The 27,641-nt window shown below is 52.0% G+C and overlaps 2 protein-coding genes across 3 annotated transcripts in view; both read left to right on the forward strand.

Moving 5' to 3' along the window:
• The window catches only part of LRRC27 (leucine rich repeat containing 27), a 42,083-nt gene extending 36,802 nt beyond the window's left edge, over nucleotides 1–5,281 (forward strand). Inside the window, exons 7-8 of the transcript XR_012587624.1 lie at nucleotides 275–401; nucleotides 3,194–5,281. The gene's annotated coding sequence lies outside the window, so the exon portion shown is untranslated. The remainder of the gene's footprint in view (nucleotides 1–274; nucleotides 402–3,193) is intronic.
• A 3,830-nt stretch (nucleotides 5,282–9,111) lies between these two features.
• Nucleotides 9,112–27,641, forward strand: part of PWWP2B (PWWP domain containing 2B) — a 64,662-nt gene continuing 46,132 nt past the window's right edge. The window contains exons 1-2 of one of the 2 annotated variants that reach the window (XM_074591856.1): nucleotides 9,112–9,325; nucleotides 16,916–18,584. In XM_074591856.1, the coding sequence (XP_074447957.1) occupies nucleotides 9,189–9,325; nucleotides 16,916–18,566 (1,788 nt within the window). In that variant the 5' untranslated portion in view covers nucleotides 9,112–9,188 and the 3' untranslated portion in view covers nucleotides 18,567–18,584. The remainder of the gene's footprint in view (nucleotides 9,326–16,915; nucleotides 18,585–27,641) is intronic. The other variant, XM_074591857.1, reaches the window with a different exon arrangement.

Below are 27,641 nucleotides of genomic sequence, written 5' to 3' on the forward strand. Positions count from 1 at the left end.
TAGGCAGGAGCGAGGCGTAAATAACATCAGCAACTGCGTAAACAGATCCCTGCGCGCGTAGGAGCCAGCGTAAGGCACAGCGCTGCCAGACCACCACGCGGTGCTTGTGCCACAAAGTGCGCATGAACAAAGGCAAAGCCACTGCATTTTGCTCGTTTTGCTCTCTATGACTGTTTCTGGTTTGGGCAGAAGTGGGTTAAATACTTGAAACTGGAAGCAGAAGGGTCAATGAATATAAAGCGACTGAAATAATAATTTTACCACGTTTGCTTAGGTATCTCAGAGAACAGAAACTGGAACAGCGCCTCAGACAGCACATGCAAATGATGAAAGCAAGGTGAGAAAAATTAACAGGAACATCCCAAGTGGAAGTGAAGGAAGCAAAACGAGACGTTGGGACAGTGAGTATCTTCTCTTTTTCAGGTAATACAGTAAATGCGGTGGTCTACACTGATGAACACTTGTTAATTTGGCATTTCTTTAATTTCACAAAAATCTCAGGCAGCAAATATTTTCAAATTGTTAAACGTTTTCTTTTTGCTCATGCTAAAATTGTGTGTATGTACGTGTACATGTACACAACATGCACATATATAAACAGACATAAAACATGTGCAGTGTTTTGAATCTTTCAAAAGCAAAGCCAAAATTCTAAGACAGAAGACAAAACCCAAGAAAAGCATAAAAGATGTCCAAAGATTAATATAAAACTCAGTAGACGAGGATGGTGATTTTTATCACGTGCTGTACAAGCCATTCAGTGGAAGTGGTTAATACAGAAAAAAGTTGAAATTCAAAATTACCCATTTAGAGTTGGAAAGAGAGCTCATAAATCTATACCTTGAGACATCAATAAGTGTCCTGATTGGGAAGAGAAAATTGAGAGCTGTCATTAAAGTTGGGGGAGCTGTAAACTTTATTTGCTTGTTGCAACATTATTAGGAATTATTTTGCCTTGACTAAAAGCATGACTTCAGTTTTCTGAACTGCAGAGCTAGTCAAATGAAGTTACGTATCTCTCAGTAAAACGAGCCGGTGCTTGGCGGTTGGTCTGTTCGCTGTGCAGTCGAGGCTCTCGGCTCGGTCAGCTTTGCCTGTCCAGCCCGGGCTGGTGGTGGCTCTGGGATGTGAGATGGTGACACTGATGGGATTCCGCAGGGGCCACGGCCGCGCTCTGCCCAGGCTCCGCCAGCCAGGGCTCTCGCATTGCGTTCCGTCTCCTCCCTCTTTGGCTCCGGGCCGTTCGCGCTCTGTAACATGCTCAAACGATAATCTTGTCAGATTCAAAAAAGCAAACTGTCTTAGAAATAGGTTTCCTGAGGGCAGGGGAAGTACAAACGCTCTAGACGGTTCTTCGAATGCCATGGCACATCATGTCCGTATCATGCTTTCTAATCAAGCAAGAAATCACTGTCATTAATGTGTAGGGGTAGTATCGGTGGTACCACATGTGGCAAAGCCTTTTCCCAGTAAGGAATTACACCGTAGTAACAAACAAAGCCCTTTTATAATGCACAGGGAATGTGAAATGGTTTCCAAACTGTTTACTTGCTCCGAAGAGGAGCAGCAGCCCGTGGAAAGACGGTTCCATTGCAGCTCCTTCTCAGGCCTGGGTACCTTCGCTTACCCACAGGCTCCCGGGCCCTGCGGAGCCCCAGCGCTCGTCGGGTGGAAGTACTGGTCACGCGCACGTGGCTGCAGCTGCCTGAACTGATCACGTAAAGGCCATGGATTTCACAGCCTCTTTTTTGCAGTGTTTGCAGCACTTTGCAGTACCTGTACTTTAGGAAAAAAGAAATTCTTATTTTATTCAAAGCGTCTTTTGGCCTCAAAACCGAAGTGATCTAATGCGCTGAAGTCCAGCCTCCCTAATATGCATAACAGGGCAAACGAGTCATACGTGGTGCAAAGCGTCTGTCCCTGTGCCAGGAAATCCTGACACTGTTCTAAAATTACCCACGTCCCTCCCGCTCCATAACGTCATGCACCGCACAGCGCAAGCTGCACGCTCCCGAAATGGAACTCCCTCCTCAAGGCAGGTACAGGAGTCGCGTGTGACAACATGGGACTGGCATTTAGGACTCGGCGGGGGCTGCGTGTGCCGTAGTGCGGGCTCCCGGTGTCCCGGGATGGGCTCTGCTCTCACTTGGTTGCCTTGACTGTTCCCATTAGCCATCTGCCCTTGGGTTTCCCAGACACACACTGGAGAGTCGTGGCGCTGCTTAGGAGATCCCATTCCGTAGTCAGTATCCCGAGGTGCTCAGTAATTGCAGGATGCCTCCTGGGTGGCTGCAGTGCCAGGTATGTCTGCACAAACTGCAGCATACGTGGCTAGGAGCCTTGCAGAGCAGGGGAACTGCTGTCTGTAATGCCCGATAATATTTTAAAAGCGGTAACTAGCCCCCAAAAAAGAATGCATCACTGGATGGCAACTGGGGAGCTGTGGGATTTGAGGAGCTTGAGTTCATTCACCAAATCTGAGTGACTTCCAGCCTGACAGCGTGCCGTTAGTACCTGGGGCCTCGCGCTGGCACGAAGGAGGGCGTCTCGCAGAGTGCTCCCTTCAAACCGTGGAGAGACGTAATTCTATTAGCTTAATTGTTTTCAGGTTTTTCGAAGTTGTTTTAAAAAAGATACGTGGAATGGACAGTCAGGAGACAAGGCCTGCAAAGATCTACTCACGGACTTCACCGTGAGCTTCTGCGTGAGATGTGTGAACTTGCCATGATGGGCTTAAGCTATGCTGGAACCCCACGGTTATTGTAGTTTGAGTGTGACTGGTTTGTGTTCCACGGCATTCATAGCATACTGAATAGTAAAAGAAACAATGTTTTAAAATCTCTGGTTGTATTTCTAAAAAGCAGAATATTTTCATGAAGACTTTCAAGAGGATTTTAAGGGGATTAACCCCCCCTGTTTTCACTTCAGCTGTTTTAAAACATGCCCACATGTAAATGTCAGCATGTGCATGGGACTGGAGATGTAAATCCCAGCACATTCTTGTGCGTGCGGTTAAGGCAGATGGAGACGTCTGTGTGAGTGTGGCGTGGGACGGCTCCACGTGCGTACAAACGGAGGCTGCAGAAGGAGCAGGTAAAACTCTGCCCCATTAGATGTATGCGTTACTTCCTGTTCTTAATTATATACACTTATATATCCGTTCTCTATTTTTGTGTTTGCTTTCAAATCCAAGGTTGAAGATCTACAGACCAAGCTGAGGAAACCAAAAGGACTCCCCCCTACCCAAGAGTATTGGCTCGTGGCCTTCACGGGGCAGATTCCTCCTGACCTACCACGAATCCAAACCCCAAAGAGCTTTTCCAGTGGCAAATTCTGACTGCCTGGAATTGTTAAACCTGAGATGCTTACCTCATTGGGGTGAGGATTCCCAAAGCCTCCTCTTCTCACTTAGTCTTCCCGACTGCATTCGACAATGTTAAACCCGTAACAAGAGTCAGTCTGCTTTAACTGACTATAAAATTTGTCTCTTTTAGAAGATTTGTGGGACAGTGTTGTAAAGTGTTTTCATCAGCCTCTCTGCACATTTTTCCAAGTGCGCTTCTATAGGCTTATGAAAATTCTATGAAAATAAAATTCAAAAATGGTCCCTAATGCTTGGAGAGCAGCCATTTGTGATGTTGCTAAGAGCAGGAACTGTGTACTACGAATTAACTGGTTTCATGACTCATCTCTGGCCTTGCACTGTATGTCCTACTCAGACCAGTCTGGGTCTTCATCACAAACACTGCGTTTAATGTTAAATCGTCGTGTTAGATTTAAAGCTACTCATCAAATGTAGAATAAAGCTACTCATCAGATGTCATGTAGGCTGTCCCCTTCTCCTGGACGCGAGGAGCAGGAGCGTTTCCCAGGGCAGGAGCGTTTCTCAGGGTGTCTGTCCTTGGTCTGGAGCCCTGCTGACGCGTGGGAGCCGCAGGGCTGCCCTTGCTGCAGCAGGAGCCTTTGGGGGGCCCTCGGCTGCAGCGGGGGTGGGGGATCAGGTCAGGCGATGCGGAAACAGCCGAGCCCGAATCCCGGCAGTGTCGCACCTTTGGGATACGGGGAACCGCGCAAAAGTGCTAGAACTGGGGTTACCAGGACAGGACATCAGGAGCTTTTACCTTCTACTCCCCCAGAACTGCAGCACTACTTTGGAGAGGGCTTTAGTGCAGCAACGCGTTACAGGAGCTGAACCAGAGCCAGTGATTCCCCGGTGCCACAGGAGCCCCGAGGAGGAGGTCACAGTACTGAATTTCACTGACGGCAGAGGTCGTGCTCCCTCCTGTGCTTTCTGTCTTCTCCCTCTGTCCCCGTGCCATGGTCCCGTCGTTTGTCCTCCTGGGACGGCAGAGGTACCTCAGGTGTTGCCTCCACTTTCTGCCCAGTCTACGTGCTGTAAAATGGTGGAAATTTTAGTCACGGGAATAAACGTTCGCGCCACCGAACCACTCTGTGGGCACAGAAGTGGCAGTGTGTGGCAGGGAAAGACGAATACACCAAAGATGGGAATTTTTCTGAAGGACAAGCGTGGAGCGAGCCCGCATGCTGCTGCGGAGCTGGGGCTCTTGGATGGTAGAGGTGCATTAGAGCTGCCCACCTTGCTGGCTCCGCCACCCGGAATTACACAGCTCTGCCTTCCTCAGCTCCTGCGGGTTATTAACGAGGCTCAATTACACACCTCGGCGTTCCTCAGCTCGTAGGGTTATTAACGAGGCTCGCTCAGCCAGTTCTGCTGCCGCGCAGAGGGAAAGCTCAGAGCAACTCCTTTGGGTCTGGTGCAGTTTTCTGAACGGATGCGGCTTAAAGCGATGTTAATTTGATCCACTTTAGACAAAGTTTCCTTTGCATGTCCATAATACATGTGTTTATGCAGTCTGTCCACTGTTTCCGCACTGGTAGTTGTGGATTGGTTTATTCTGTATACTCCGAAACGGTCGCCGTGTGGCCCAAGCGACGTCCAGAGGCACTGGGTTTAATGAGTGCACGGGACTGGCAAAACGCCCTCCCAGATTCCTGAGCAGTTTGGGGGGCAGACCTTCTGTAAGAGCGTATCACTGTGTTTTGGATGATGCTTCCAAAAATCCTTTTCCTTCGGAAAATCAGTACAGATTTCTCCGCCCTCGATGACATCAGATCTCTCCTCTCCGCTTGCATCTTGCTCTCAACGGATTTTCAAGGTTTTGCAGAAAGTCAAGGCTGTCTCAGAACTACAGTTTGTCCTGTCCCCTAGATACTGCGATTGCAACATTAAGAAGTATCCGTAATAAATAATACCAAATACCAGCTCAGTTGAGGTTTTTTTGTATTTTTGTATTTTGCTGTTTAGATTGACAGAGAAAGTAGCGCCTAGTACTAGTTCATGTGAGTAAACATTTATTAGCCCTTTTTGGCAAGTCTCTACCTGAAACCTATATGAAGCTTCAAGGGTTCGCGTTTGGGTCTCGGTGCTTTGTGTGCCGTGAGAAGTCTGCGGCAGTCACCAGCACGGGCACCTTATTAATCCCCGGTGAGTCCAGCGTGCCGGAGTCTGTTCGGCAATTCACATAAAAATGGGATCCTTCCGTAAAAGATTAGTAAAAATATACATGCTACTTGTACAGGGTGGTTATAAAGGTAAGTCAGTGGATGCGACTTACCAAAATGCAGAATTTCAAAGCAACCTGGAAATGAGCATGCCAGTTCTCTGCACGCAGCGCAGAGCTGCTGCCGTGGGTGGGTTCACAGGACGTGACACAGAGTGAGGGTGAGGGTTTAGGACGTGTCTCGTTCCTGGTTCTAGCTCATCAGGAAAAGCGTTAATTTATGTACAGCAGTGCTGTTCGGTCTGTGTATAAACCCTAAGGAAACCCCAAAGAAAATCCTGCTAGCAGTTGTTACAGAAATACATTGTTTAAGTAATTAGCAAATGCAAGGTTAAAAAAAGGATTTTCTCTACTTTTTTTTTCCTAAAAGTCACCTTTAAGAACAGCTTGATTTTTGTTTTTCATGGTTTTGACCTTCATGTCCCTGAAGTCCTAAGCGGCAATCATCCCCTGAGGCCCAACAGGTGGATCCCAGGGGATCCGTTCCGTGCGGTCGTGGGGTTGTGCCATTCCTAAGGCATCTTCCGTGCTTTCTGTGTGGTGCGCCGTGGAATACACTTCCAAATATATCAGAGAGAGATTTGTCTTGCATATGTCTGGATCAACACCTGATTAATGAGCGGCAGTGACTTAGCAGAGTATTTTAATTAACTTTGTACACATACAAATGCCATGATTGATTTCTGTGCTGGTTTTACTGGTACTTGTTTACGGAAAATTGGGAACGGACACCGCCACTCCAGCAGGAGGGCTGAAATTAATTCCTACTCGTTTGTTCCATTGTGAGGAATGCCGGGCCTGTGGGAGGGGAGGAAAAGGGGGAGGGTCACCAAGCACAAAAATCAATTGCTTTTTCCTTTTGTTCTGGTGGGCTTGTCCGGCAGAGCGCAGCAGGGCTGGCAGTGCCCGTGCCCAGCACGCTGCAGCCTGACGGTACCAGTAATGCCCTTGGCTCTCGGTTCAGTTCCACAGATAATGCTCATTTTGCAGATAGCAGTAAGTATTTAACAGGCCGCGTTACCCTTAGATCTGCCGCTGAATGTCCCTTCGAGAGCGCAGCTGAACCGGCTGCTCCTGGGTGTTTGTTAAGGCTCAGGGCTTGGAGCTCTTCCCGACCGGTTTTGGTTCTGTAGCCTCAACGTTTGTGTGGTTTTCGGGTACTATGGGGGCTTTCAACAGTTAAAATCTCAGAAGAAAAGATTTAAAATTTCCATCCTGCCCTCTTGTGTGCATACTGTGGATGGTGGCTGCCTTTGGTGGCAACCTGCAGCCAGCTGCTGGTGGCCGGGGTCGTGGTGTGGTGGTGACAGCCAGAGCAGGGTCACCCAGAGCAGTTGCACAGAGACGCGTCCAGGCGGGTTTGGGATGTCTCCGGAGACGGAGACTCCACACCTCTCTGGGCAGCCTGTGCCAGGGCTCTGCCACCCTCACTTTCTCCTCATGTTGAGATGGAGTTTCCCGTGTTCCAGTTTGTGCCCGTTGCCCCTCGTCCTGTCCCCGGGCACCACTGAGAAGAGTCTGGCCCCATCCTCTTGCCCCCCGCCCTTTAGCTCTTGCTGAGCATTGATGAGATCCCCCCTCAGCCTGCTCTTCTCCAGCGGAACAGCCCCAGGGCTCTCGGCCTTTCCTCAGCACAGAGATGCTCCGGTCCCCCAGCATCTCCGCAGCCTGGACTCCCTCCAGCAGTTCCCTGTCCCTCTTGAAGCGGGGAGCCCAGCACTGGACCCAGTGCTCCAGCTGTGGCCTCCCCAGGGCAGAGCCGAGGGCGAGGATGGCCTCCCTCCCCCTGCTGGCCACGCTCTTCTCAGTGCCCCTCAGGAGACCATTGGCCTTCTTGGCCACAAGGGCACCTGGCTGGCTCGTGGGCAACTTGTTGTCCACCAGGACTCCCAGCTCCCTCTCTGCAGAGCTGCTCTCCAGCAGGTCAGCCCCAACCTGTACTGGTGCGTGGTTTCAATTAACTGGTTTCACTTAACACTCCCTCTCCAAAGTCCACATGGGAAACCAGGAGGTTTGGTTTCAAAGAAGCCAGTTTCTGTGGTGCCATCAGGAGCTCGTCGAAAGGTTTGACCGATGTCTCTGTGCCAGGAAGGGGTAGTGATCCCCGTTGGGCAAACTGAGGTGGGGGGGGGTTAAGCCAAAACTAACAAAATTGTTTCTTCTCGGGGATGTCAAACCAATGCGACCAAGATCAATGTCCTTGCAGCAAACACCCAGAAAGAAAAAAAAACTCAGCGCAAATCATTATGTTTGGCAAAGTTAACAGATAGAAGGCTTACTCTGGAAAGTGTTGGGTGACCCTAATTTTCAAGGATTTCAAAGTCACACATCGAGGTGGGAAAACGCTACGTTTTGTATACGAAGGAACAGAGACATGGCCTGAACCTGCCGTGCAGCCTCACAAAACACACTTAATAACATTTCCTTTAAGATTGGGGGAAAAAATGCTGGACTTAAGGGTTAGCAGAAATGATTTCTCAATTCCCTCATATTTCTATAGCAATGAAAACAGCATTTCACTGCTTGACTTTTGAGTATTTGAGGATGTGCGAGCTTGTTGCAGGGTCACTGCAGTGCAGGAGCAGCAGAGAATCCACCCGGAAACAAATGTGGAATTAATTGAATTACTTCACAGTGGGAAGTGACAGAAGTAAACATCAGGGACGGGTAAAGTAAGATTTAAATTGCTATCTAACCTTACAATCTGAAGTACGTTTTAGTAACTTGGGCAAAGTGATATTACAGATGTAATATGTGCTGAAGTCACCTGAAGTTTTCTCAATGACTTTAAGTGGCCCAAGTTTCTCTCTCTGTTTCCATATTTCATAGAACAGTTGTGTCTTTGAGCCATTGTAATGTTTCTGATGTGTCCAAACCAGCTGGGAAATCACCATGGGTTGGCACAAAGGTCACCAAGGCGTATTTCGAATGTCACTGACATTCTGGTGATACATGTGTTTCTTGCTTTGCTCTCCTGGCACGGCTGGCATAAGGGCCGGTGCGGTGTTCCCGGTGTGTGCAGAGCGGTGTCTGGGGGCTGTTTGTCGATGGAACTCTGAGCAGATACTCGGTTGCTTGGAATTTTACTGAGAGACTTTTCAGCGGGGCCTGTTGCCATAGGACGAGGGGGAAGGGTTTTACACTGACAGAGGGGAGACTGAGATGAGATGTGAGGCAGAAATTGTTGGCTGTGAGGGGGGTGAGCCCCTGGCCCAGGGTGCCCAGAGCAGCTGTGGCTGCCCCAGCCCTGGAGGGGTTCAAGGCCAGGTTGGCCGGGGCTTGGAGCAACCTGGGCTGGTGGGAGGTGTCCCTGCCCAGGGCAGGGGGTGCCACTGGGTGGCCTTTAAGGTCCCTTCCCACCCAAACCGTTCCGTGACTCCCCGCACGCCCCCGGCTGCCGCCCCCGCGCCGCCGGATCCCAGGGCGCCGCTCCCGCAACCGGCCCCACCGGCACGGGCGCGCGGCGCGGAGCGGGGCCGGTTCCGGTCCGCCCGCAGGCGCGGGGGCGGCGCCCTGACGTCACGCCCCTACGGCAGCGCACCGTGAGGTCATCGCGCGGCGCGGCCCGGCGCGGCCCGGCCCCGGCGGGGCAGCGGCGGCGGCAGCATGGCCGAGGCGGCGGCGCCGCGGGTGGGCGCCTGGGTGCCGGTGCTGGTGGAGCAGATGGTGAACGACACGCTGGTGGTGACGCTGAGCTGCGGGGAGCGCCGCTTCACCGGCGTCCTGCTCGACTGCACCAAGAAGTACGGCCGGGGGCGGGGGCGGGGGGGAGCGGTTTGGGGGCGGCGGGGATGGCCCGGGGTGCCGGGGTCGGAGGCCCCGCGCCGCCCCCGCTCGCCCTTTGTTCGCCCGGCGGGAACAAAGCGTGCGGGAGCGGGCCCCAGCCGGGAGGCCGGGCGGCCCGGTGCCCCGGGGGCGGCGGGCCCGGCCGCGGAGAACGGCGAGGTTCGCCACGGCTCCCCCCCGCGGCGGGGCTCCAGGCGGCGGCGCCCGCGGAGGGCCCGGGGGGAGCGTGTCCCTGCGCCGCGCCGCCCCCCCTGTCCGGCCGGTGCCGGGCTTCCCCTCCGCCCCGCCCCGCTGCCCGGCCCCGCCGCAGCCCCGCGGCCTTGGCCAGCGCTTCCCCTTCCCACCCCCCTTCGCTCTGAAGCGGCTCCGCGGGTCTCTCCCGGAGCCCCCCGTGGCCGCCCCCCCTCGGGTTGCCGCGTCCGCGGTTCGGGGGGGTTTCTGAGTGTGTGTCCCCCTGGTTTCTTGCTCCGCTGTGACCCCAGCCCTGCCGCCCCCACGGCTGGGTGGGTGAGCAGCACCGGCTCGGGAGAGGCCGAGCCCCCCGACACGGAAGGGGCATTTCCCGGGTGAAGGGTCTGTTCCCCGAAGCGGGGGGAAGGCAGCAGCGGGTGCTTTATTTCAGAAGGGTGGTAACTTTCACAGCGTCGTTAGCCGCCCTGGCAGGAGGTGCTGCTGGCCAAGGACTCCCTGGCCGGCTTTTCCCTGCGTTAAAGCTGAGAAGAGGGATTTGCTTTCTGGCTGCTCAGTAAATGAATTGTCAGGTCGGTGCTGGGAGGAGTACAGCCAGCTTCACCTCTAATTCTGCTCAGAAGATGTATGAAGCAAGACTTCTGAACTTAATTTTCATAGTTTATTTAGTTTCACATGGCCATCCCGGAAAATTGGAGCCAGATTTTCAAAAGTATTCAGGCATCTAACGCTATTAAGAGTCTATAAACCCTGCTTGGTGTCTGGTTCCAGCCAAAGCAGCGAGCGGTCGGCATCCCTTCAGTCACGTCCAAGAGCCAGCTCTGTCTCTCTTTTCACAGTCCAGTTGTCTTCTTCATTAGGGACAACATACACTTTTTTCACCTGGATCTTTTTCCCTAACCTTGCTCCATGATTTTTTTTCTTCTCTTCACCCTCTCTGCCCCAGTGGATCCAAGAAACAACCCGGTGGGTGTTTCCTCCCAGGCCTTGAGGTGTTCCTGGAGCTGGTCGCTGCCCCAGCCCTGCCGCTGGTCCCTGCTGGGGTGGGAGGGCAGCAGACAGCCTGCAGTCCCCTGAGCGTTGGTGCTCCCTCTGCTGCCGTCCCGTCCACCGGGAGACCCGTGGCTCGGATGGGGGCTGCCTGGGCCTGCACTGGGGATGCTGGAGCAGCATCCTGTCCTCCTTTCTGGCTGGAGGAGGAATGGGGAAGGCAGAAGGAAGGGGTTTGTTGATGCGTTTGAACTCGTCAGTAGGATAGCTGCCCCCATCTCTTCCCACTTGCCCCAGTAATTATCCTTTCTAATGATCAGACTTTTCTGTGGTGAAAGATGAGCCTTTGGATGGACCGACCTGCCCCCACATTACACAGGGATGGGATAGCTGCTGCCTCTCCTCTCCTTAACAGGCTGGAATCTGTGAGCGGGCCGGTTTCACAGCCCATTGGTGCAGTAGTGTCCCTTCAGGGAGTGAAACATGAAGAAAAGCAGTTTGGCTTCTGGGTGCCCCCTGGCACTGCGCTTTAACCATCGCTTTAGTGCCATGGTGGAGTGGGAGCATGTCCCGCCTGTCTCTCCAGAAGCCCTGGGTAGAGATCTCAGCTTCTCTTGCAGCACTGGGAGAACCTCTCCCTGCAGGGCCGGTGGGCCAGGAGCTTCCTCCCTTCAGGTGTTTGCAGAACTTGAGCACAGAGCAACTGCTGGGGCCACATCCTGGCCGTAGTAGTCCCAAGCGCTGGCTGGGCTGTGGTGGCCGTAGTGAGCCTGTGACGTGGTGGTAACGCGTGTCTGGAGAGCTGTGGCCTCTGGTTGTGGCTGTCAGCAGGATGTGAGGCGAGTGGCTGGCTCCTGGTGCACCTTAGTGACTCTGGGTAAGCATGAGGAGTGGGCTGAAAGCGCCTTCTCCACTGCAGCAGCCGTAAGTTTGGGATGTGGAGGGAGGAAGAGATCTTGCCCACCGCAGAAGCAGCAGAGTACAGGAGGCAATGTGCCACTGGTTGGAAGGCAAAGGTTGAGATGTGTCCCAAAGGCAGTAGGAATTTGTCAGCTTGGTGCTGAACTTTGAAGGCCCCAAAACAGCAACGTGGCAAAAGCCTTTCCCCCCCTCCTCCCCGCTGAAGGAGCAGTCTCGCTGGCCGGTGCTGGTGTGCTGGGGTTATGGCGTGCGCTGCCTGTGCCTCCCGGGCAGTGCCGCCCCACTGGGGAGCGGGGCTGGGTGGGCAGTGGGATGGACCGGCGGGAGAGCAGCAACCGGAGTGGGTTGGTTTACCTGTACTGAAAGGGGAGAATCCCAAAAGAAAGAAGGAAAGCCTGTATGGTGGCTTTTCGGCTTTCTTTTGCATGTTAAACTGGTTTTTAGCATTGCCTACCGCACAAATCTGTTTTATTTCTCCTCAAACGTAGTGGCGATGTGGAGAGCTGTGCGAGAGGCAGGCCTGCAGCCAGGAGACCCCTCTCCATCCAGATCCCGCTGTCAGACTCCCCTTATTTTAGCCAGGAACAAGCAGGGGCAGGTTTGAACCCAAAACCGCCCGCCCAGGTTTGCGGGGGCTCATCTGGGAGCCGGGGGGGGCTGCGGGCAGGAGCCTGCCTGCCTCCTGCCTCCTCCTGCCTGCAGCCTGCCCCCTGCCGCGGGGAACAGTGGCATGTAGGTAAAAATACATGCCGGACTCTTCCAATAGCTGTGAAATTACTTGAAGAAAAAAAGGTTATTGGCTTCCTACAGGCATCCCTTTTTGACTGCAGCCTGGGTAGTGTGTGCAGCACCAGCACTTATTAGGAGTGACCGACAGTTATTTTGTTCTAATAAATTCACTATTCTAGACAGTAAGCTACGTAGCATCCGTGCTCATGAAGTTTAAATGCATTTTGTCTGCAGTTAAAGTGTTTTTGATAACAAGACTTGGCAATTTTGTTGCAATTGAACTTCTAATTAGTTGGTTTTTAATTATGCATGAGTATAAATTGGAGGCTAATGTCTTCTGTTTCAAGCAGAGGTTGGATTGAGGTAACTTAGTCCGTTTGGCTACATCTGCCCCAGAAAGGGGGATTATAAACAGGGTGAAATCACATTCTGCAGTATTTCCTGATGTTTGTAATACCTGCGGATGCACTCGTGTCCCTGACCCACAAACTCGGGCACCTTCATCTTCGCTGAGTGGGTTTAGATATGCAGAATCAATAGTGACAGTAGGTAGACAGAAATACATTAACTTCACCCAGACTTGCGCAAAAAAGTGTGGGGGATGTGGGGAAAGCTGAGGAAATTGTTATTTCTCCTTGTGGTAAAAGTGCGCCGCTCCTGGGAAGCGAAGTGTGTCAGATAAAACATGTCTCGTTTTGCAGTGGGTGGAAAGACACCGGAGCTAAATCCTCTTACAAGGAGCTGTGCCTGCGTGGAAAGCGGCTTCAGGCTGGTGAGAGGGGACCACCAGGGGGGCTGTGGGCATGCCAGCTGGCTAACACTCTCCAAGGGTAGGACTTAATTGCGTTTAGTTGGTTTTCCCGCAGCTGAAGGAGCCCGAAGGAGTGTGGTCTTCCAGTGCATCCCCAGCAGGAGTACAGAGTGTGGAGGGACAGAGAAACTGAAAGCAGCCTTGGGCGATGGTGGTTGTTCACTCGTGCTGAACGGGTGCTGCTGGTGCCTGGCAGTGCAGTGACGAGACAGGAGACGCTCTGAGTGCGGCCTCTCTGGACCTGTTTTCCTTCCCTGGTGCCTGAGAAGCAGGACTGGGGTGCACATTGCTGCGGGGGGGCAGGCAGGCAGGTGGGCAAGACGGCGGAGCTCTTCTTGCCTCTGCCCAGAGCTGACGTGGCAGGCGGACTGGGGAAGTGATGGTTCCTCAGGCTTTCTTAGCCTTCAGAGACGCTTCCAGTATGAAGGAAAAGAGCTAGATGCCCCTCGGGAGAAAGGGTGCCCATCACCCATGAGCCCCATCTGTGGGGGCGTGCTGGGGCACCTGTGTGGCTACCTGGCGTGCTGGGTCACCCGTGTGGTGACCTTGTGGCAGCCGGGGGCATGCGCAGGTTCCTGGTGTCCTGGCTGGAGCCAGAGGTGCTGCTGGAGGAGCTGGGGGGGGCTGTAATTCACCATGGCTGCCCTCGCGGTCTGCCTGTATGAGCACCCCATGCCGGCAGTGTGGCTGCCGCGGGAGGTGCTTGTGACCTGCTGAAGCTCCCTGAGGCCGGGACGCTTGTGAGCGCTGGCAGGGAGAGAAGGGAGGCTCTGAGCTGCTCCTGCCCCTGCACCGTGGGGTCCCAAGCCCAGAACAGGGCAGGAAGGACGTGGCCCCATGGTCAGCACACCTGGCTGCGTATCTGACCACTGCCAGGACCTGGTGCTGTGGCCATGCAGAGTGCGGCTCTCCTGGTGCTGCTGGGTGTCGCGGCGGGATGCAGGACGCAGCAGTGGGCTGCTCGCCCCAGGGTGGGAGCAGTTCTGCCACAGTAGCAGGGTTTGCAGAGCTCATCTGTCCGTGCCCGGCTGTGACTCTCCCTGCCAGAGCCGCTGCCTGGCCGTGTGGAAGCCGCTGCCGTGGAAAATGAGTCTTAAGCCGCTTTGTTGTTCAGCCTGTCCAGTTGGTGTAATCCCTCGGACCAGGCAGTGGTGTATTTTTCTCTCAGGCTGCTGGTGCTGCTGCATCTTTGGGCTGAAGAGCTGTGGAAGTGGAGGCTGATGATTGAGTTTGGGTGAGGAGCCCCTGCTGCCGGGGGGCTCTTCCTCATTGTTTGGACATTTTCCTTGTATTTTTGTACCAAGTGTAAAATAGCAGGACCCTACCTTAAAAGGCTTCTGGTTAAAATGGCTTAACAGCCACTGCGCTTCTCCAGCGTGCGACACGAGCTGCCGGTGTGCACCTGGTGTCCCCGTGTCCCCTCGCCAGGCAGAGTGGGAGGGCTGCCGAGGGCCCTGGCTGCCCCCTGTCCTGCTGTGCTCCAGGTTAGCCTTCGTCCAGGGCCGTGCGGTGGCAGCAGGGCACAGGTACCTGGGCAGAGGCACACTGGCTTCCCGCCCCGCTGCACTCCCCAGGGACGGCACTGACCCACGGGCTGCCATCAGGCTGGGGTCTGCGGTCTGGTGGCAGGGTGGGCCGGTTCAAACCTAGCAGGGCTGGGACTTGCTGAAACGTTAACTTTATGAGTGTACGTCATCCCGCGGGGTTAACCTTTGAGTGCTTCGCTTCTGCCAAGCGAGACGCTTGGTGCCACGGCGGATCCTCAGGAAGGAAGTGCTGCTCCGAGCCAGGCTGTGGGGAGCAGGAAGGTCGGGGCTCGCCTGCGGGAGCAGAGGGAGCTGGACTTGGGTCCACACGAGGGCCAGAAAATTTGTTCGTATTTCTGGTGTGACCAAATTAGACAATCTCATTGTATAAAATAACCGAAATTTATAGCCAGAGCTTTGGAAGTGATACCACTTCAGTTGTTTTATGAACGGTGCTGACATCTTTGGCTGTACAAACTGTACTTGCTCTCTTGGTTGTCATTTGAAAGACACCTACATTCTCAGTTGTCTCGGTTTAAAAAAACCCCTCTTAGAACAAAAACATTTTGTTCCAAATTATGCGGTTTTAACAGTGTAATCCTCTTGACTCACTAGCATTCGAACTTGGAGCTTCCCAGTTAAGCTGAACTGTTAGCTAAACAGCCAGTTCTTGCACTCTCACTCTGGATAATGGGAAAGGACTTTAATTCAGAGTCCCAGTAACTCAGGGATTCTTTTTATTTCAGTTAGAGAAGGGCAGTGACTTGGTACCGGAATCAGACTAATTCCTGCTTGCCTACTTTATGCAAGCTTTATTTTTAAACTTGGTGGGAGTCTTCATGGAAATCAGGTGAGAGAGATGCAGCCTGCAGTTGTCTGAGAGAAGGAGAATGAAGCCAGTGGATTAGGGCCATATTAAATGGGATCCATGTTCCCCATTCTCCTGTGGTATGTTTAAAAGGCCCCGCTCTTTTTTTGTCCCTGATCTCGGACGGTTCATCACCTTTGGTAACGCTGCTGTCTGCTGATGCTTCTGTGGGAAGGAGAGACGTCGCTTTAGGATCCCTCCCACAGCAGAGCCATGTGGCCGGGGCACAGAGCTGAGGAGGGAGGGCACTGGCAGCCCGGTGCCTGGGTGGAGGGAGGAGGTTCCTCTCCACCAGCAAGCCCGTGGTGGTGACGTGCTCCCCTTGATAAGGGGATGTGTGACTGCGTGGAGGCCTTCAGCTTCTTTTCGGTGCCCTTCTGTGTAACAGCTGGCAAAGTCCTTGTCTCTGTGACACCACCAAGAAACCCCTCCCTTGCTCGTGGCTGGAAGGAAGACTGTGGCTAGCAAGGAGGGCAATGGGGAGTGGAGCATCCTAAACCAGAACTAGTGTTTGGTCTGTCACTGTTCTCCATCTCTCCAGCTCTTCGTGGCTCACCCATGCAGCATTTTGTTGTTATTAAAAAGCTGAAATATGTCACTAATGGTGTACTCTCTACAGAATTCTCTCTGGAAAGCCAAGATAGCGAGCATTGCCCATTCTGAGTTGGTGTTTCAGGACAAATATTTGTCCAAGTGCTGTGTTAGCATAATATTTCTAATGTCAGGCCAAGGGCATAAATTCTGGTGCAGAAACCCAGAGACATGAATCACAGTTAGGTGTTTCAGAGGATTTGCTTGTGCCAGTATCTGTGCAAGATATTGTATCCAGACTTTGGTAGCCTGTAGTGAGACTTGGCGTTGGACAATAGTACATCATCATTCTTAATCTTGCTATTCTGTATTCCTTATTTTAACAAATAACATCATATATGGAAAGAGCGGGGGCAGAGGAGCAGAGCTGTGTGCTGGTGAACCTGTGCCTTGAAAGTGCAAGTTATCCGTCCAAGTTGGGTTTTCAGATTTTGAATGAGAAGCTGAAAAATCAGCCAGGCAAGTACAGCGTGAAGAAAGGAAGTTTAATAGCTCCCAGCAGGCTTGCATAATCTGTATCACAGCCCTCCTCGTGGCGTTACCAGCCTGCTGGTAAAATAAACCGCTTTGTGTGATTTCTTAGAGCAAAACTTTGTGCAGAGAGTTTGTGGAAATAGAGATTTTGATTTCTGTGCCTTTTCTGGCAGAAGAGTAGGACGCACTTCCTAAATTTTGAAATGCTGTTATTTTTTTCAGTGGCAGAATTGACTGCCTTGTTTTAAAAGTCAAGGGAAAAATGTTGTGCTGTTAGTATGTGGAAGTTGTCGGAGGATTGCGGGGGTGGTGGTGGTTGTTCTGTTGTTTTTGTTTTTTTTAAAAAAAAACTAGCATGTTTGTTATGCACAGTCTTCCCAGAGAAACACCTTTCAAACATCCTGACTCTTTGTCTCTTTCCTTCCCTGTCCTTCTCACCCTCTTTTAGGTCCGGATTGTTTTGTCTCCCGTCCTCCTTCCCCAAGCACGAGGACCCTCCTGCCAACGCTTGCGCTAACGGAGTTGCTGATGGCGGAGATGCTGGTGGCGGAGGTGCTGTGCAGGGTGAGACAGAGCCGCAGCCTGCTGGTGAAAAGCCTCCCAAAGGAAGCGGGGATGAGCAAGTACCCCCCCTGCTGCCCCCCCCGCCGCCTGGCAGCCTTCCTCCGTACCCCCCCTACTTCGAGGGAGCTCCCTTTCCTCGCCCGCTGTGGCTGCGGCACACGTACAACCAGTGGGTTCCTCAGCCACCGCCACGGACTATAAAGAGGACGAGGAGGCGTTTGTCGCGGAACAGAGACCCAGGAAGGCTTATCATGAGCACCATCAGGCTGCGGCCAAGGCAGGTGCTCTGTGAGAAATGTAAAAACACCCTGAACCCTGAGGATGCAAACACAGCGAGGCAGAACGCTAAAACCAGGAGGAAGCTGAGCATTCAGGACAAAGAGCAGAAAAAGCACAGTGACTCCGACTACACGGAGAAGAGGAACAAAAGAGAAAAGAGAGAGGATGACAAGTTTTCTGGGGAACTAGTACATCGAACGCCAGTTATAAAAATATCCTACAGTACTCCACAGGGGAAAGGTGAAGTTGTCAAAATCCCCTCCCGGGTTCACGGCTCAGTCAAACCGTTTTGTCCAGAGCGAATATTGCAGAACGGAGGGGAGGACCAAGAGGAGACCAGAGACTCTGAACGGTGTCGAGAAACCAAATGTTTAATGGACAAGTCAGCAGGCAGCCAGCTTGCTTCCATTCCAAAACTGAAGCTCACGCGGCCGGTGCATTCCAGTGCGGATGTCCCACCCCCAAAGATACGGCTGAAGCCCCATCGCATAAATGATGGTCAGAGTGTTTCAATTTATAAGGCAGAACTTATTGACGAAATAAATGTCCTACAGAACAGCAGGGAGTCCAATCCCGGCGCATTTTACAACGATGAGTCCACAGACAGAAGTTTAGCTGAGATATCGTCAGGGAGTTCAGGTGAAGACGATGACTTTAAAAGATTTCCCCAAGGTAAAGATGGACACGATAACTTGGCTTTCCTTATGAATTATCGTAAAAGAAAAGCAGATTCTTCTAGTTTATCAGTGTGTAGTAATGACAGTCTAGATGAATCCAAGTCTTCTAGTTCAGAAGTAACATCACCAGAACTGTGTGACTTTTTGCCTGGTGATGATGCATCTGTCTCTTCATCTTCAAAAGATGAGCGTAAAATTGTGCCGCCGCTGACAGTTAGACTGCATACCCAAAGTGTGTCTAAATGTGTCACAGAAGATGGAAGGACTGTTTCAGTGGGGGATATTGTTTGGGGTAAAATTCATGGTTTTCCATGGTGGCCAGCACGTGTTCTTGACATAAACCTTAGCCAGAAGGAAAATGGGGAACCTTCGTGGCGAGAAGCTAAGGTATCATGGTTTGGTTCTCCAACGACGTCATTCTTATCTGTTTCAAAACTCTCTCCTTTCTCTGAGTTTTTCAAACTGAGATTTAATCGCAAGAAGAAAGGGATGTATCGGAAAGCTATCACAGAAGCTGCAAAGGCAGTAGAGCATCTGACTCCAGAAATAAGGGATCTCTTAACGCAGTTTGAGACATAGCTTTGCCTCCAGTATCAGGTGAGTGCTTGCTGAACTAATGCCTCCCCCAAAAAGCCTCTTGTGTTTTTTAATCAACGTTCCACTGTTTGGTTGCATTTATTTTTCCTTAAAAACTGAGGTTGGCAATTTCTTAAAATTAAACGCCTGTCTGTAAGTTGGTGGTGGTAATTTCAGAGGTGATAAGAGCCTTTTGTTCCAAAGCTTTGGGGGGGGACCATGGGGAATTGGAGCCCCTGCTCCCAGGGGGGAGCACAAAGCAGTTGATATCGTGAGAAACCAAGCACTGCTTGTTCAAAGAGCTAATAAAATTGTAGTCATGTATTAGCACCGTTTACAGCGAGGGTGTAGCGAGTGTTGAGGGTACTTTGTTTGTGTCAGAACTAATCTTGTGTGCCTGGAGGGCTAATGGCTCCCAGACTTCCAGTTTCTTTGAAATATCTCTTGGTTCAAAGAGCTAAAACTCTTCTTGGAATTGAGATTATATTTATCATGTCGAGGTACTGATGCCCAGCAGTTACCCATAAGAGTTCAGGGCCCTTGGAGGCCCTTTGCTCCCCTGCAGTTTCTCTGACCCCTCTGGTATGGATTTCTTGTGAAGTTACTTTCTTTATGGCTCTTCAAAATGATTGTACAAAAATTTGCCTTTAACTGGGGAACAGTATTTCAGTGTTTCTCACAGCACTTGGGGTTTGGCTTGTGTCTGAAAAGTTGGTGCGTTGCTGAGGAATGCCCTGGATCACCAAATTAAATTCTTTTGGGCTTCACCTGCAAGCTCTTTGTTTGAGGGCAGAGGGTGGGAGCTGGTTCTCTGTAATGCCTCCACGTTTTGCTTTTACTGGTTGCAAGCATGGAGGGGGATGGGACTCCCTTTCTCATCAAATAGTCAAAACTTTGCTCAGGATGAAATTTTGGTACCTAAAAATACAGGATGTGGTGTGACTGGGAATATAAATACCATCTGTAATTTCAGTTGATGCTGCCTACTACGCTGCCCTCAGTGAAGCCCATGGGAAAACTCCAGCAGCTTGAATAAGATCTAGAATCATCTTACAACTTCCCAGTCGTCACTATCTAGACAAAACTTCATTTGTGATATGTTAGCAAGGGGTCTGAAAACTGTAACTAATCATTAGGAAGAATCTTCTTGTCAAAGATCTTGCTTTATACACTGTGGTTCATTATGTCGTCCCCTAAATTTTTCTGCTCTTTTTTTGTGCTAGAAGGCCTGGACGTACACGAGCCGCTACCACTCCTGCTGTAGCCTGTCTGTTCTTCTCTATCTAAGCAGTGTTAAAGCCGTGGGACTATAGTGCTCAGTGCTCATGTAGTCCTGAGCGGGGGAAAAGGGATTTATTTTTTTGTACCCTCTGTCATGGGACTTGACCACTTGCTTGAGTGTGACGAAGGACTTGCTTTGCTTGAGCTGTTACTCCATCCCAGCAAGCCTGTAAACAGAGCATGGCATATTCATCCTGTCTGCTCAAGGTGTCTGGACAACTGGACACTTGAGCAAGTAAAAATGTCTAATGGCAGCAGCAGCATTTAAGCTTCATCCTTGATCTTGCCCCTTCAAATGCTGCTTAACTCTGGATAAGGACTTTATTATATCAAGAGCGTTTGGATTGGACCCAAATTCCTATTAGCTAGGTCTGGAGTATAAATAAACCTGAGGCCCGGAATACGCTGTCCTCACCAGTGAGAGAATCGTGGTCAAAATCCATCACTCCTGTACGAACAGTGCTCTATTTAAAGGAGCAGCAAAGCTTCATCCTTCTTCGGAACTGTCCTCACTCTGTGTGTGCAGCTTGGGCCAGCTTTAGCAGACCAGAACTCACCGTTACTGACAGCGCTCTGCGCTGTTGTGGGCTGCGGGTGGGCTGGTATGCCATGTCTGGTGGCTTCTGGGGAGGAGAAGGGGCAGGGTGAAGAAGCACCTCATGCTTCAGATCAGTCAGATTGGCCATGCCAGTCAGTCCATGCAGAGCAGGAAAGCGTGTGGCCGGGAGCAGCAAAAAGTCCAGACCTGGCAGTCAAAACGGGAGGATGTTTGCCCATCACACGTTAGCCTAAGGAAAACACTGCCTGTTCGTATCAGTAGGACCACTGCAGATGTGGTGCCAATGGTAAGACCTGGCCAGGAGATGCGGGGTGAAAGGCTGTAGGGCAAGGCCTCAAGAAGGAAAAGAACCACTTGCTCCAAAGGAGACCTGGGTTATTGAAGCCACAGTGGGCATCTGAGCTATAGGTGCCGAGCAGAAGGGGTGGAGCAGGTTTGTAAACTGGGGGAAAGAAGAAGATGTTGAGAAGGATAAGAAGACAGTGATGGGATGCCCTGGATTAGACCAGACCCTTCCTTCCCTCTGGGCTCTTCAGCCAAACCTGTGTATATGGGTGTATAGGTACATTTAACGCATAGCACCATCTCATTACCCTCCTTCAGCTGGCTTTCCACGGGTGGCTTTCTGCCGTGCGCCTGAGGTGAGCTGCCAGCACTGCCTGCCTCTTTGGAGGTGACGTGATCGTTGGATAACAACTGCAGTTGCTCAAAACTTGAAAAGCAGAACAAAACAACTTCCTGTGTTCCGCATGTCACGCTTAGATTGCCCATCAGAGCGGCATGGCTAGTGTTTTGGTACATCACTTATGAAACAACTCACTATTTCAGAGACTTGTCCTGAACCTAATTCTCTCCATTGAATTTTATTGCTTTCCTTCAATTTCCCTACGGTAGAACTGAAATGTTTCCATCAGTTGTTCATCGTCTGTTCTTTCCTGAAGGGTGTAACTTAATTTTTCACTAATGTTTGCAATTCCTGAGTCATAGGACCACAATGACACTTGAATTACGGTTAAATACCTGGAAGCTTTGAGGCCTTTTCGAGGCACTGCAGCCTTATGTCTGTTAAAGTAGTTTCTGAGAGCAGGCGTCGGGCTGGTCCTGCTGCACCTTGCTGCTGTGAAACTCGTGGTGCTCTGATGAACCGGCGGCTGCACGAGGGCTTGTTATGGTTAGCACCGGGTCCAGGAGGTGCCTTTGGCAGCAGCACTCTGCTAACGCCGCTCGTGCTAACCCTGGGCATGGCAGGTTGTGGCTGTTGACATTTTCTGTTGTGAAACTTTTTGTCTGCTGGCATGTGATGCTGTTCTGCAAAGCGTGGAGGGTAATTACTGGAAAAAATGCACAAACAATTCAGGTAATTTGTGGATGCATATCAAACTGGAAGCAATTGGATTTTGTTTTTTTTAAAAAAAGCTTGGTTTGAGCTGGGAAAGCTGGTATGATCATTTAATGTTTTTATTATTCTGTTCTTGTATGGTTTTTGCAAACAAAATACTTTATTAAAATGCTGGCATTAACTGACTAGTAAAATAAGGTTTCTGGAAAAACAACAGGCAGACTAGCAACCTGTAGAAGTCATGTTTGTAAGACACTTAGTTGAGAGTAGTGCCAGGAGAAAAATGCCCACCCAGCATCTTCTCGTAGCGCTTTGTAGCTTCTGCTCGCGTGTCACGTACAGAGAGCCGCTGTGCGCGCTGCCGAGGTGTCTGCGCAGCAGCCGGCACTTGGTGAGTTATTCTTACCTGGTTTTACAGCACCAGACACTGGTTAAACTCCGCTCGTTGTGCTTTTATGACCACAGGCCTCTACTGTTAGCAGAAGGTGACTGTGACCAGACCCAAGGCTCTGGTAGTGCTAGGAATGGACAGTGTTACTTAGAATCACAGAACGGTTTGGGTGGGAAGGGACCTTAAAGGCCACCCAGTGCCACCCCGTGCCCGGGCAGGGACACCTCCCACCAGCCCAGGTTGCTCCAAGCCCCGTCCAACCTGGCCTTGAACCCCTCCAGGGATGGGGCAGCCACAGCTGCTCTGGGCAACCTGGGCCAGGGGCTCACTACCCTCAGCATGAAACATTGCCTTCTTATATCTAGGCTAAATCTTCCCTCTGTCAGTTTGAAACCATTCCCTCTCATCCTATCATTCCCCTGATAATTCCCCACAGAGCCTGACCTGGCCCTGTGCTGTGTCGGCAGCCCTGTCCCACAGGGTGGGAGCCAGGGGGTGGCCCGATCCTTCCCCGTGGCTGCCTTGAGCACAAAGGCTGGTTGCCCCTAGCCCAGGCTGAAGGACGTTTGCCTTTCTCATAAGGAAAGCCCATCCGAGGGCTGGGAAGTCAGAGGGAGGCCATGGTCTGGCTGCTCTTGCTTCACAGCGCGGCTTCCTCCTGTGGCCTGGGGTGTCCGGGGGCCGTGCGGTTGGATTGCTGCTCCCTGGGGTGGCTCCTGGCACTTGCTTCTCTCCCTGCTGCCCTGGGCTGGCAGCTGAAGAGGGGTCTGGGGTGCTGGTGCCACAGAGCCGTGGCCGGAGGGCAGGGGCACAGCTCGGCACACCACCGTGCCTGCCGGGAGAAGGCCAGAAGCAGCTGAGGCCGATGTTCAGGGAGTCACGGTCGTGTCACCAGGGTAGACATCTCAGTGCCGTTTGCCCAGGGCAGTGCCGAGCTCCCGGTGGGAAGGGGTGGCTGCCCGCGCAGTCAGCTCCCGACGCGCAAGGGGCAGCCCTCCTTCCAGCCCATCCCGACAGAGGCGGCTTTGCTTCCCCCGACTTCCCTGCGTCACTGTTCGCGAGGCCATGCTGTGGGCCTGGTGGGACGCCCATCATCCGCCACCCGTGTCAGCTGCGGGACTCTTGTCCCCAGGATTGTTTCAGACAGAAAAGTCTCATGAGCACTGGAGCGTTGCCTGCGGCGTGCCGAGCACCTCTGTCTCTGGCGGGGCAGTAGGCCGGGGTGTGGGACCCGCTCCGAGAGCTGGTCCTGCAGGGTTCGGCACTCCCGCCTCGACATCTTGTCTTGGGAATAAGAAAGTCTCTTGTACTTTTGCATTTTGCTTTCTGTTCACTTCCCTGATAATGTCATATTTAAACTTCAAGCTCAAATTCCTTGAGCCAAACAACTGCTCTTCTGTTGTCTGCCGCAGTGATGAGTGCCCCAGCTGATTTCTGGTTTTATAACCACAGGTTTGCTGCCGTACCCGGGGCGCTGTGTTCAGCCGCCAGAGAGATGCGGTGCATCATGCTGAGCACGGTGCTGCTCTGCAGGGGAACCCCCGCCCTGGGCAGGAATGGACCCTTCGGGGCTGGTGTCACCCGTGGTGGTGGGGACGAGTGGCGGATGGGGCCACAGCTCCAGCTCTGCCGCGGATGGGGCGCGAGAGGGAAGGAGACCCGTGTTTCCTAAGGTCGCCCTGTCCCTGCTCCAGGGAACACATCGCGCTGGGGGGTCAGGGGGTTTTCAAGGAGCGTGTGTTGCTCCGGCCGCGCTGTGTGGTGAGGGTGCTGGTCTGTGCAGGGGCCTCGGCAGCCTGAGCAAACCCTGCAGTGCCACAAGGCTGGGTCCCTTTGCTCCGTCATCCTCCGGAATAGCTCCTCAGGACAGGTCCCTCCCCCCTGCAAACAACCCTTTCGTGCAGTAAAACTTTTTCTAAAAACTGCTTGTAGATTTTCATATACATCTCTGCATGAAACAGGTTTACAGTGTGTGTATTCAGTTGTTTTTTCAGTCTGGAAAATCCTTTATTCTTCCTCCTTTTCTTTATCCTCTCTACCCCCAAGCTGTGGCTGTGAAACCATTAAACTTGAAAATACTGGCTTTTGAAGGTTTTAATTTTACTGCTATTAGCTTAATAGACCCTCAGTATCAGTACATTGAGCCATTCATCACAAAAAGCACACTGCTACTATGTACAGCAAAATCAAAGCTTATTGCATACTTGCTATATATAGTAAGCTCTAATGTAAAATTTGGAACGTTGGGTTATGACTTCACCTTCAAAGATGTTCAGGGCTTTGTATGTGCATGTAGCCAGTACTGCCTGCCAGCAGTTTATGGAGCAACATAAATCACTCTTCTTTTTCCTTTTCCCCCTTCTTTTCTGCTCCGCCAGTGGTGCAAAAGGTTATATAACTTTATATAAAGTTGTGGTGCTGATTGCTGTGATAGCTAAATTTTTAAAACACCTGCCTGCTCACGTGAAATATTTCAGCCCAGAAGATGAATGCTTGAGATTTTTCTTGGCATGGTTGCTAGATGGTTCAGTCAACTAAAACCAAGCATCCAACTTAATTACTGTTTCTCAGTCTTCCTCCAAACAGCTTGGAGTCAGCGTCCCTGCACACTAATACAAAGTAGGAGAACAAGTCTAAAATAGACTGCGCTGCATACTTGTGTGCCCCGGCGCTGGGTGTCTGGAGCTGCACGTCTGGTGGCGTCCTGCTGATTTTCCTGTTCCTGAAAGCGCTTGCACATTTGGCTTGTGACCACTGCGACTGCCTTTGGAGACATCTAGATCCGTGCTGCTTCTCCCTGTTGGTACCATCTGTTGCCCCTCTTTCCCTCCGCTCTGCTCCTAGGTGTATTTTTTGGAAATGCCAGCAGGCCATACATTGTGCTATTTCTAACTGTAAACGAGCTGCACAGATGCCCAAGAATGCGATCTGCTTACGTGAGCTGTAACTTCATCTGCCGAAGGAGATTTGTATCAACCAAAGGGCTTAACGACTCCCTTGGAAGCACAGCAGGCTTCTCTCTGGACTGAGGATCTCCAAGCCCCATCTGAAGCTTTGGGCCTCTAGTTGTGCTTAGCCGAGGGTGCCTGCGGTCAGCAGAGGGTGGGTGTCCCTCTGCTGTGACACTAGCATGCTGTGTGCTCAGTGCCGGTGGGGTCTGTGTCAGGGGCTTGGGGCAATGGGTGCTTTCATCATAGAATCACAGAATGGTTTGGGTGGGAAGGGACCTTAAAGCCCACCCAGTGGCACCCTCTGCCCTGGGCAGGGACACCTCCCACCAGCCCAGGTTGCTCCAAGCCCCGTCCAACCTGGCCTTGAACCCCTCCAGGGATGGGGCAGCCACAGCTGCTCTGGGCAACCTGGGCCAGGGGCTCACTACCCTCATCATGAAACATTTCCTTCTTATATCTAGGCTAAATCTCCCCTGTTTCAATTTAAAACCGTTCCCCCTGGTCCCATGGCTCCCCTCCCTGCTCCAGAGTCCCTCCCCAGCTTTCCCGGAGCCCCTTTAGGGCCTGGAAGGGGCTGGAAGGTCTCCCCGGAGCCTTCTCTTCTCCAGGCTGAACCCCCCCAGCTCTCTCAGCCTGTCCTCCCAGCAGAGGGGCTCCAGCCCTCCCAGCATCTCCGGGGCCTCCTCTGGCCCTGCTCCAACAGCTCCGTGTCCTTCTGCTGTTGGTGCCCCAGCGCTGGAGGCAGCACTGCAGGGGGTCTCCCCCGAGCAGAGCAGAGGGGCAGGATCCCCCCTCTCAAGGTTTCAGAGGAGTGCGCGGGGGCCAGGCTCCGCAGAGCAGCTCTGCTTCCCGGGCTGGGAGAGATGTGCTGTGTCTTATGTGGTGAGATGTCTGGATGAAGAGCCTGGAAACTTGTTTCTTTGAAAACTTTTACAAATAATGTAAAAATGACACTTCTGCAGCTTTTCCCGAATTGCATTTCTTTAATGTTTCATTTGTAGACAGAAATGCAGGTGTCTGAACTGCGGCTACAGGTCCCTTTTTCGCAGCGAGCAGGGCGAGTTGGGCAGGATGGGGTCGGTCAGAGGGCCAGCTGACACGCGCGTTGGAGCGAGCAGCACTGCTCAGCCCAGGGAGTAAAGCCCAAAGCCCTCCTGAGGGCCTCCTCCTGCCTTCTGGGTAGGGCTCAAACCTTCAGCCTGCTTCTGTTGCAGTTAAGTGGATGTTTGCAAACTCTTGAGCACCTCTGAGTTGCACATAGAAAGGCTGCTTTGGGCCAAGAAGGAAGAGGGGATTTTTGGAAACGGGGATAGCTCAGTGTAGAGAAGGGTGCTTGTTCCTCTGGAGGAGAGGAATGAACACGACCTTCATGCAATAGCCATGCGTTGTTAATGGCACGTGCGGCTGCTTGGCTCGTGAGGTGTGGTGACACAACGGGGTGACACAGACATTTCCTGTTTTAACGCTCAGGTGTGGAAGATAAGACTTTGAACCCAAAAATCGATGTGAAGACTCCTAAATGTTGAAAAACTTGCAGATTTGTTTTTCAGCCTTGATACATGTTTTGTTTTTTCCACAAGTGCCCACCGCTGACACTGGGATCGGGGTCAATGGGAGTGCATGGGCTGAGTGATGACCTCCAACTTCAGCCTAATAGAAGACTCGAGGAAGCTGCTTGCCTGTATCCTGCAAACTAGATGAGGATGAGCTGCTGCCTGCTTTATTTTTTTTAAATCTTCTTGATGCATCTGTTCTGCACTCCATATGTACCTTTACAGAATATGTGGGCTTTGCATTAGCTAGTTTACGAACTCGCACCTCCTGAGATTATGCACATCTGAAATGGGCTTCTCGCGTCCGGCAGTGATGACAGAGATGGGGCTTAATGTCTCAGCTCCTGGAGTGCTTGTACTCTTCATACGGACGGTCCCTGCACCCCAATGGCTCTTCAGTCAGTTGGAAAGTGCTCTCTTGCTTCTCCTGGTGCTGTCTCTGCCCCGGAGCAGGAGCAGGCTGGGATCCTGCGGTGTGCGCCGGTGGGGATGGGCATCCATCTGGTGGGTGAGGGCAAGGGCTGGGTCTCTGCTGGTCCCGAGGCTGCCGGGCTGGGTCCCGGTGCCCGTGCGCAGCAGAAAGCTCTTTGTGCCCGGGTCCCCGCAGATGCAGCGTGGAGCGAAGGTCTGTGTGGCTCCTCTGCCCGTGCAAGCCAACGCAGCTTGTGTTGCCTCAGCAAGAGGGTCACAAATGCTCCCCGGCATCTCGTGCCCGAGCCGTTCCCCCACGAGCTCCAGAGCGGCCCAGCACTAGTCACATAATCATCCTTGGGCACTGGGCATGCACGTCTCCCTGGAAATGAGGAGCTGGACAATTTTTTAATGAAGGCTTTTTTTCATTAAGTTGATTATTTCTGAAGGAGTGAATGCTTTTAACTGACATGCCAGTTCCTGTTTAATCTGCATTAGATTCTTGCTATTGTAGGATCGGACAGACTTGTTTTCTTTATAAAGCGTATTTCCTCTGCGTTCTCTGCAGTTGAAGAAATTAATTGTAGCAAAAT

Source organism: Larus michahellis, chromosome 6 (assembly GCF_964199755.1).
Source record: "Larus michahellis chromosome 6, bLarMic1.1, whole genome shotgun sequence".
NCBI lineage: Eukaryota > Metazoa > Chordata > Aves > Charadriiformes > Laridae > Larus > Larus michahellis.